General features: G+C 53.7%; 2 protein-coding genes across 5 annotated transcripts; one reads left to right on the forward strand and one right to left on the reverse strand.

Moving 5' to 3' along the window:
• Nucleotides 1-1,883: 1,883 nt before the first annotated feature.
• On the reverse strand, nucleotides 1,884-4,887 carry LOC144735113 (interleukin-17B-like; the record flags this gene model as incomplete). The annotated part of the gene is made up of 1 exon (XM_078617529.1): nucleotides 1,884-4,887. A coding segment is annotated over one exon (279 nt), but the record flags the coding sequence as incomplete, so codon positions are not given.
• LOC144735133 (uncharacterized) lies at nucleotides 4,276-10,210 on the forward strand. 4 transcript variants are annotated; one of them, XM_078617555.1, is made up of 3 exons: nucleotides 4,276-4,645; nucleotides 5,685-6,028; nucleotides 9,563-10,210. In XM_078617555.1, exons 2-3 carry the CDS (start codon nucleotides 5,756-5,758, stop codon nucleotides 9,725-9,727), a joined length of 438 nt encoding a protein of 145 aa, XP_078473681.1. In that variant the 5' UTR covers nucleotides 4,276-4,645; nucleotides 5,685-5,755; the 3' UTR covers nucleotides 9,728-10,210. The 4 variants fall into 4 exon arrangements, 2 of the variants coding, with proteins under 2 accessions (XP_078473681.1, XP_078473680.1); XM_078617554.1 differs by having other exon boundaries at nucleotides 4,276-6,028; XR_013588584.1 differs by lacking the exons at nucleotides 4,276-4,645; nucleotides 5,685-6,028 and adding an exon at nucleotides 6,035-9,409.
• The last annotated feature ends 244 nt before the right edge of the window (nucleotides 10,211-10,454 follow it).

Consider the following 10,454-nt stretch of genomic DNA (forward strand, 5'->3'; position numbering starts at 1 on the left):
TGCAACTGCCTGGCAATACGGAGGTGTGCATATATTAAGATGCTTTCAGCCTATTAATGTTGATACGTGTGGGAGGAAACCGGAGCACCTCGAGAAAACATGCGCGTGTGAGGGCACAACACTCGATCCCATACATAAGGGACCGAGTGGTGGGACTGCCTTGTGCTGGCGAGCCCAGAGTTGGCTCCTCCTCGACGCCCACGTGCGCGTGACGCAACAGCGGTGTGCGCTCCCCCAACCACGAGCAGCAGCGGAGCCACCAGATGCCACGAGGCAAAGCGGCCATTCGGATATTTCACAGAACAGGGGGAGATCAAACAAACTCCTCATTGAAGAACAGAGGGAGATCATACAAACTCCTCATTACAGAACAGGGGGAGATAATACAAACTTCACTCACTCTCACTGCAGGACTGGGAGAGATCATACAAACTCCACTCACTGCAGGACAGGGAGAGATCATACAAACTCCACTCACTCTCACTGCAGAACAGGGGGAGATCATACAAACTCCACTCACTCTCACTGCAGAACAGGGGGAGATCATACAAACTCCACTCTGTAGGACAGGGGGAGATCATACAAACTCCACTCACTCTCACTGCAGAACAGGGGGAGATCATACAAACTCCACTCACTGCAGGACAGGGAGAGATCATACAAACTCCACTCACTCTCACTGCAGAACAGGGGGAGATCATACAAACTCCACTCACTCTCACTGCAGAACAGGGGGAGATCCTACAAACTCCACTCACTCTCACTGCAGAACAGGGGGAGATCATACAAACTCCACTCACTCTCACTGCAGAACAGGGGGAGATCATACACACTCCACTCAGTCTGTAGGACAGGGAGAGATCATACAAACTCCACTCACTCTCAGGGCAGAACAGGGGGAGATCATACAAACTCCACTCACTGCAGGACAGGGAGAGATCATACAAACTCCACTCACTCTCACTGCAGAACAGGGGGAGATCATACAAACTCCACTCACTCTCACTGCAGAACAGGGGGAGATCATACAAACTCCACTCACTCTCACTGCAGAACAGTGGGAGATCATACAAACTCCACTCACTCTCACTGCAGAACAGGGGGAGATCATACACACTCCACTCAGTCTGTAGGACAGGGAGAGATCATACAAACTCCACTCACTCTCAGGGCAGAACAGGGGGAGATCATACAAACTCCACTCACTCTCACTGCAGAACAGGGGGAGATCATACACACTCCACTCAGTCTCACTGCAGAACAGGGGGAGATCATACACACTCCACTCAGTCTGTAGGACAGGGAGAGATCATACAAACTCCACTCACTCTCAGGGCAGAACAGGGGGAGATCATACAAACTCCACTCACTCTCACTGCAGAACAGGGGGAGATCATACACACTCCACTCAGTCTGTAGGACAGGGAGAGATCATACAAACTCCACTCACTCTCAGGGCAGAACAGGGGGAGATCATACAAACTCCACTCACTCTGTAGGACAGGGGGAGATCATACAAACTCCACTCACTCTCAGGGCAGCACAGGAGGGGATCATACAAACTCCACTCACTCTCACTGCAGAACAAGGGGAGATCATACAAACTCCACTCTGTAGGACAGGGGGAGATCATACAAACTCCACTCACTCTCAGGGCAGAACAGGGGGAGATCATACAAACTCCACTCACTATCAGGGCAGAACAGGGGGAGATCATACAAACTCCACTCACTCACTGAAGGACAGGGGGGGATCCTACAAACTCCACTGAGAAAGGCGCCCGAGTCGGGAGTCGAACCCAGGCCTCTCCTCGTGGCTGCCGCGCTCGGGATGCGACGCTGAGCGACGGCGTCGCATTGGAAGATCAAACGCCGACAAGCATCGAGGATGTAAACATCGCTTTGTGTTTATTCTTTGTGCTTTCTGTTTGGTTTCAACAACCACATCACCCAACAACCACATCACCAAACGTCACGAACCACGTGGTTTCAACAACCGCGTTCACGACCCGACGTGTCAAAAAAGTGACCCGCAGGAAAGCAGGCCTGTGGTTGGATAAGTTAAATAAATATTACGTTAATAAGTTACGTGCTTCGAAATAAGTTATTGGTCATATAACCGAGAGCATATTATTAAATACATTACAACCATCACCTCCACATAGGCCAGAGTCACAACCTCAACGTTTACATAAGTTAGCAATAAATATTATAAAGTTACATCCGTTGACATGCACCGAGTGGACAAATAAGTTACAAACAGTAAAATAAATTAGAATCCGTGAACAAATAAGTTAAATAAGTTATTGACAGTACACTTGCATGTATTGTAATATATTACGTTTAGTGCATACTCCGTTCAACAATAGAAGGCGTTCTGGAGAATATCAGCCACCAATGACGAGCGTGGCAGGATCAACCTGCACACTTGGTGTGTGGGACCAAGTTCACATCCCAGTCGTGATCGCTGTCACTGCATCGTCTCCCCGCATCCATACATTCCAGGGCAGATTGTTGAGGCCACGAATTTAACCAGGGAAGTACCGACTATGGAGATTTGTCTTCAAATTAATGCCAAACCAGGTTGCCGAATGACACTTTGCAGGTCATGCCAAATTATTTTCATTTTAGCCGCGTGCCAAATTGCATTTCCTTAATGGTCGGGGCAGAGTACGTAGAGAGAATGAATCTCTCTACGTACTCTGCCCCGACCATTCATTCAGCCAATGAAAGAGTGCGAGGCAACCGGAGCACTCGGGGGAAACCCCCCACGGGTGCAAAGGCGCAATACTCAATCCCAGTGAGAAGGGACGCGCGGAGAGAAAGTCGCCTGCACTTTGCTCTACGGGAAGGGAGTTTCACAACAACAACGTCTGTGTTTGATCCACCAACCCTCGCTGCTGCCTCCACGGGGCTGGATTCGAGGTAGAAGCCACGCGCACCCCGGCTACCTGTAAACCAAGCTGTCGCTTTACACACATTTTGGAAAGCAAAAACGAAACCATTTCATAACGACGCGAGTTTCCCTTTAAACAGATCCTGACGCGCCCAGAGGAGTTTAAGCATCGGCAGCGCGGATTAATAAAAGTTATAAATAAATAAATATTGACCTTGTAAACCTGCTCACACGAGACTACTCATCGATCCCTTGGTGTAAGAAGATGTTGAGACGTCTTGTGCGAGTTGAGTGCAGGAGGCGTCAGGAGGCATCAGGTGGCGAGCAAGTCCCACGATGGTGCCGCAAAGCCCGAGTCGTGACGTTGTTGACAAAAATGTCCAGATTTTGCTGCTATCTTCCACAAACTGGGAACTTCCCCCCCCCTTACCGCATACACGGCGCTCTGTCAACTCGTGAACACGGGCGTCTGGGATTACACCCCAACAACAACAACAACAGAGTACAACACGAGCTCCGACAGCGTGAAATAAGTCGACCACACGGTGGTGGCACGCTGACGGCCTCGACGCAGCTGACGCAAAAGCGAGATGCCAAAATGGCACAACATTTTGTGAAGTGGCACAGCCACCGAGAAGCGGAGAGTGCGGACACTCTCAGCCGTGACACAGCGGGCAGGCGGCGGCGGTGGCGGTGTCCAGCGGCTCACAGAGCCGGGACCCCCCCTCCCCATGCCACCTACCCCGCATCTCGGGTCGGGGTGGACAGACACTCAGCACCGAGGACGTCGTGCAAAAGCGTCGCCCCTCCCCGATGAGATTCAGTTATTCGATTGGAGGATCGATATCTTGTGTTTAAACGCTGGTGATCGTTAGCGGCCCCTCGTGTCTGCGTGGGGGTTCCCATCTCACGTCTCAAACCATCGCGGACAACAAAATACGAATTTGGAAGGGAAAAGAATATTGATTCTAAATCGCGAGATTCGGTGCATAGCGTATCGTGATGATTCGAAGCGGTGTACACGCCGACTTGTACTGTGTAGAGGATACCATCAGCTATCATGCTATCATCATACAATCACAGAGCCCCCAAATTGTTGATGTGTATACTCATTGACAGCGCCTCTCTGTTCTACTCAGATTGTGGCTGACATTCTATCTTAACAAATGCCAAAACACTTGGGGCACACTGCGAACATACCTCACGACATACGTCACACATACGCACTTTAACGAGTACACAATTGCTCTCATGATTGCTAACGCATTCGATTCTGCCAACACAACTTGAAATTTGGTCTCGGATCTAAAATTCGGTCCGAAAATTTCACGACGCCGCCCGCAGCGTCACCGCAAAGAATCCTGGGGGATGTACCGCCATGCATTGCGGCGCTGGTGCGGACGAGCACACGCAGACCGTGTTTGCCCAGTTACACGTGCAACGTTGGGCAAACATTGGCATGCGGTTGGAACCTTTGGACCAACGTTGGCCCAACGTTCAACGTTTACCGCGTGACTTGGCTCAGTGTTAAAGTCCAGAGACGTTGGCCTTATCTGGTACTGCTTGATGCTGCCGATGCTCTTGCTGGTGCCGGAGTTGTCGATGTTGCATGACGCTGGCGCCGATGTTGCTCGTGTCGCTGGCGCCGATGTTACCGATGTCGTCGGTGCTGCCACGACGACCCCCGCGCCTCCTCCACCGCCCCCGTCTCCGTCAGTTGCCGCCACCGCTCAGGCTGGGCACGACGCAGGTGCAGCCCACGGCGATCTCCTCCCAGCGCTCCTCGTAGCGCGCGTGGCCCGCCTCGCACGAGCCCCGCTCGCGGTACATCACGCGCACGTGCGCCGTGACGGGCACGGACACGAGGCTGTGCGTCTCGCGGCCCGAGTGCGGCTCCACGCAGCCGGCGCACAGGCAGGCCGCCTCGGGCAGCACCTCGGGCACGCGGTCCGCCTTGCGGTTCAGCCTGCGGGGCACGCGGGGGGAGCACACCGGTTATCGTCAACGATGTGGTGATGATATTAATTCATTCTCGTTTGGTAGATTTGGTATCGGCACCGTCATTCAACAGCCAAATGGCATCGTGCACTTCCTTGGCTTGGAAATTCCTCCCCCCTCCTAACCCTCGAAGACAGCGGTGTAACCATCAACTCACTCACCAATTCACCTACTCACCCAGCTATTCAACCACCCACCTAGTCACCCACCCACCGGCTTACCACTCACTGGTCTAACTATCCACTGCATCAGAATATCATCAAGAGGCCAATACTGCACCACATCCACTGCACAAAGGGGTTGTGGCCATGCATCTAAAACGATTGACCATATAGTCAACCTTATAGAGATATACAAACAGACACACAGAGATACATATAGCCTAATAGAGTTAGATGCCTATATAGAAACATAGAGACCCATCGAGATACTGTGCAGAGTGATGCCTTAAAGACACGACATGATAATACCATTCTGGCCAAACTGGACCATCATCATCGGAGGAGGAGGAACACGACACGAACTCTCTCCTGAAGCCCTCTCGTCGTGGCCGGCAGGCGCCGACTTTGCCATTTAACTCCTGAACATTTCGCCACCATGCGCAAGAATAAACGTGTTTTTTTTTCCCTAGCGCAAAGCTAATATGTGAAATCCCATTCGAGTACTTTGCAGAGTGAATTTGGCAAGCAGGAAGGCAGCCACACCCGACGCCAACAATTGCCCGAGTTCTGTGGCCCTACATTTGGATGTTTTTCCCCCAACTCCTTTCCTGTGCGTGCGTGCGTGCGAAGTGGCATTTCAGCTCGCTCACCGGTAAGTCCACGGCGAGAGGGATCGCTCGCTCGTCAGAGCCTTCTGCCCGATGCCGTGGGTCCATCGCGGGCACGAGTGGCGGTGGCCGCCGCGCCCCGAGCCGGCGGCGGCGGCGGCCCGCGCCACCTCGAGCAGCCGCAAGCGCTCGGGCACCGCGTGCAGCCGCTTGACGAGCAGCTCGTCGGGCACCTCGGCGCGGCACCGCCCGTCGGCGAGCGGGGAGGCGGACGCGCGGTGCACGGCCCACGCGGCCACGCACAGCAGCAGCAGCAGAGACGCCGCCTGCACGCGGAGGAGGAGGAGGGAGCGGGCAGCAGCAACGGTCAGTGGCGGTAAAGGCGCGGCCCTGCAATCGCTGGCTCGCGTCAACGCTGGCGGAAGGGCCTCCGCTTGCGCAGTACACAGAGAGAGAGAGAGCCGCTCTCGACTCTCTCGAGCATGATGTTAGCCATGGTCCGGAATCGAACTCAGATGGCTGGGCTCGTATAGCGTGGTCCCTCGAATGTGCCCGGTCAAAACCACATTCATATTCAGTCCCTTGTTTTATCATTACATGCCCAGGAAATCTAACTTTGCATTTCTCTAACTAGTATCGTTCATGTTCTTGTTGTGTACCCTGCTACCCTTAACACATCCATGTAACTCGCCATGTCTGTTCAAACGCAGCACGTGCCATGGGCATCATGGCACTTCTACTCTCGACGTCTCGTGCGAGGCTTGGCGTCTTGTCCATTGCTAGGCAACTGTGACAGCGACACAGACATCTGACACACCACGAATCATTTTGACCGGTGATGTTTCTGATCTAAAAGCAATGAGGCGGCCCCAAGTCGTTACAGACATTGCGGGGTGACGCCGCAGCTGCGGCTGCTTTGAGATGCATTGAGAGCGGGGCACAAAGCACAGCCAGCAACAGACAAACTCGGCCCGTCCCTCGGTAACCACGCCGTCGTCTGGCATGCCTCTCCTCTTGAAGGTCGCGGTGTTATGAGACGGACGCGTTGAGTGTTCACGTTCAAACCGCGTCTCATCTGCCCACGTTGTCTCTGGTATTTCTGAGTGCGAGTGAGTGTGTGAGTGAGTGGAGTGAGTGAGTGAGTGGAGTGAGTGAGTGCGTGAGTGAGTGTGTGAGTGAGTGAATGCGTGCGTGAGTGCGTGCGTGAGTGCGTGCGTGAGTGAGTGAGTGCGTGAGTGAGTGAATGCGTGCGTGAGTGAGTGCGTGAGTGAGCGATAACTCACCATGAAGCAGGTTGGAGCAGCCATTGGAGTTCTGTTGTCGCAGTTTGTGTCGAGCGAGCTGCTCTTCAAGTCCCTCTTCGCAAGTGATCCTCGGGTTTGAGTGTCGACTGTGGGCTCGTCCTCGAACCTTTATAGCTCAAACAACACTTCCAGCGCTGTGGGCGGGACGAACGAGTCGATGATGACACGAGCGGCAGGTTGCGCCAGGCGGGTGATTTCCCACGCGCAAGAGCCCTGGGGCGGATGGAGTTGAGTGGCGCGGAGAAGAGCCGAGGGCGAAGGAGTTTGAGATTCGGGCAGTGCGCGATGGGTGATGGCGGCTCATCGCAGCCTCAGCCACGTGGAACCCACTGAGATAGTTGGCTCTTCAGCAAAGGGCACTCGGGTCGACAAAGGTCACGTGGCACGATGGACAGCACCGGCGATGTGCACCCGTGTCGCGTCTCATGACAGCTGATGAAGGTGCGCGATCAGTAGGCACGCGATGAGAAGGCACGCTACATGGTGTGCGCTCGTGACATTGGCGTGTTGCTTCTTGAGTGATAAGCTTGTTCGTTACGAGAGCAGTGCAACCTGCTGTGTGGTTCGCCTTCACCATTTCATTACCTTTCGATGTCGAACCCGGGCCGCCTTTGATAACAACAACAACGCAATGACATTTGTATCGATACAGTGGCGTCGAAATGCGACTGCGTCCCAAGTCGCTTGACAGACGCAGTGGCCGTGCTTGCTTAAAGACAGAGGCTGCTGTTAAAACAAAGGCAGAGGGTGGGGGGGGGCAGATTGGGGTTTTGAGTGTGGACGTTGAACAGGGGTAAGGCGGTCAACAGCACGGATGGCTGGGACAAGGAGTTTCAGTCGACGGCGAATTCCTGCAGACGATGATGGCGATAACGAGCCTTAGGCAGCGTTTCCCCGCTCAAAGAGCCAATGGAGCAGCGCTCAGCTCTGTTAGACACACCGAGTCGTCGGTGAAAACTCCACATTGCTGTGCCAGGGACCCAGGGTCTCTTCAGGAGACAACCACCACTCTTGACTTTTCAGAAAGTAGTACTCGATTGAACAACCATGGAGGATACTGGCATGGGTGAATGCTGGACTGGAGTTTGAATTTGTGACCTCTTGATGAGGGAGTTGGGTGTTGACCACAATGCAACCCAGACTGATATAACAACAAAAACGATGAAAATAATTAATCGTCAGCCCTTTTTCAATCCACTGCTGGATGAAGGCCTCCCCATGTCATATAAATCATGGGGATTGTCTGACCTTACTTCACCACGTTGCCCAGTGTGAGTAACAATGCCCTTGATTTTACCCACGAAAGCCTCGTCGAGTCTGAATAATCTTATTTTTCAAGAAGGGTTACCTCCATTGAGCCGTCTTTGCTCAATCTGATTGCGGGGTGTTTGCTTTGTGTGCCCTGCGTGCGAGGAGACCGGCAACCACGCGCACGTCGCCAACACTCGCGAGGGGCGACGCGGTGGGCGACACGAGGGGCGACACGAGGGGCGACACGGTGGGCGACGCGGTGGGCGACGCGGGGCAGTGCGGCGAGAGACGCACGGGAGGAAGCGGGGCCAGGGACAACGGCGCCCCCCACGTCGAGAGGGGAGCGAGGGAGCGGGGCCCAACGAGTCGCACGCGCGGCCTGGGACAGCAGCAACAGCAGCAGCAGCAGCAACAGCAGCAGCAGCAACAACAGCAGCAGCAGCAACTGCAGCAGCAGCAGCAACAACAGCAGCAGCAACAGCAGCAGCAGCAGCGAGGACCCTGCCGGGTGGTGCTCGTGGAGCGAGCGGCTCCCAACGTTCAATCCTCGACGTCTCGGCCACCGAGCGGCGTCCTCGGTGCGTGGGAGCAGTGTTGGCTCCTGTAGGCCCGCGGGAGATTCCACACGGATGGAAATGCGTCGCAGCAAATGGCCACGGATCCGGCGGTATGCAAAGATCATGCAAATAAAAAAACCCGGCACATCCCCGATGGACGCGAGCCAAGAGTTGAATGATCGTGGGTTTTAAACTTCCGTTATGACTTCGTCGTTTTAATACCCCCCCCCCCTCTTAATGCCCCGCCCCCCTCCACCTCTGAGTGGGAAGTGTGCCAAAGCCGGAACGGGTTTGAGGGCTGCTCGCTGCTCGTGCACCGCTCGTCGTGGGTGACGTCGCCAAGCTATTTTGTCCGTGCTCGTTCCCGCCCTTGGGCAGAAATTGGTCGCTCGACGCGTAATGAAAAATAAATATAAAACCCTCCCTGTCGCTTTGTAGGCCCGCCACACTTTGTATCGCCCCGGATATGAACGATTTCACGATTGATTCCAATTGTGATATTGGCGCCACATCACGTGACGATGTTCCCATTCGCATCTCTCGCAGCGCAGCGCGCCGCACGGACGGACGCCCAAGCGAGTGGACATCGCAGAAGCACGTCTGAGATGCCTGCATGTGACGTCTTTGTCCACAGAGTACGCAGAGGGCGGCGCTTTTCCAGCTGCCCTGCTAGACGGGGCCACGTTCGTTACATGGAAATCAGACCGAGACTTTTTTTTTAAATGTCAACACGCGGAATTTAACCAAATTAATTGCCAAATCGACTTTTCACGTGCATTTTTGTGCAGGCGTCGTATGAAGCCTCATCAGTGCAGCCGTCAAAGTTCGCTGCTGACATCCGCCTCGGGAAGCCCCATACATGGACAGGACACCGGAGCAAAGCGGCACGAACTCTCTCCTCTCCTGAAGCCCTCTCGCGGCCAGATTACATCGCCAATACCGTTCAGCCCTGAGCATATTGCTACGCGCAAGACGATTAAAAAACATCTCCACAAACGGAGCGACGATTGCCAGCTGGAATCAAATAGATTAAACAGCGCAGCGATGTGCATTGCGTGTACAAAATACCCTCAGCCTTGTCCAGACCTCCAGCTCAACAGAACTGCGGGCGTGGCCTTTCTTTGTTATTGACACCAACGACTCACAGAGTTGACAACGTGCGGTCATCTCGGCAGGCAGCGGTGGAACCGATGCATTCTTTCATAACCCGTGACCTTAGAAGGGGAGATGATTTAGCAGGCGACGTTTCGCACAATGCCCCTTCTTCATGGCACTACAAGGACCGCAGAGTGATTTCATTGCCTAGCTTTGCACGTTTCTGTTATTATGTGTTTCCCTCAGTTATCGATTTAATGTTTCATTCAGATATATAATACAATGTGAATGATATTGACCAAATATACCAATGCTGAAACAATACAATACCTACAATGCAATACTGCTATTCTTTCTGAACGATATACTGCAGATCAGAGTGTGTTTAAAGGGGCCCCTCTGGAGTTGCAGAGATCCTGGACAAATAATATCCCTCCCTCGCCTAAACGCGCTGCTTGGGCAGGAAGGGCACAGCGATTATGATGCCACGGTGGCTAGGAGACGTTAACTACCTCGCCCGGCATACAGGAGGTTGTGGGTTAGATCCCAACCCTGACACCTGTTGTATATTTGGAGTTTGCGTGT

Source organism: Lampetra planeri, chromosome 54, assembly GCF_965212315.1.
Source record: "Lampetra planeri chromosome 54, kcLamPlan1.2.h2, whole genome shotgun sequence".
Taxonomy (NCBI): domain Eukaryota; kingdom Metazoa; phylum Chordata; class Hyperoartia; order Petromyzontiformes; family Petromyzontidae; genus Lampetra; species Lampetra planeri.

Excerpts from the sequence above, each read along its gene's own strand:
- LOC144735133 (XM_078617554.1), top strand. The coding sequence starts at position 5,756 with ATGCCGTGGGTCCATCGCGGGCACGAGTGGCGGTGGCCGCCGCGCCCC. Across the intron at positions 6,029-9,562 it reads GGGAGCGGGCAGCAGCAACG|GCGTCGTATGAAGCCTCATC; the intron begins GTCAGTGGCGGT and ends ATTTTTGTGCAG.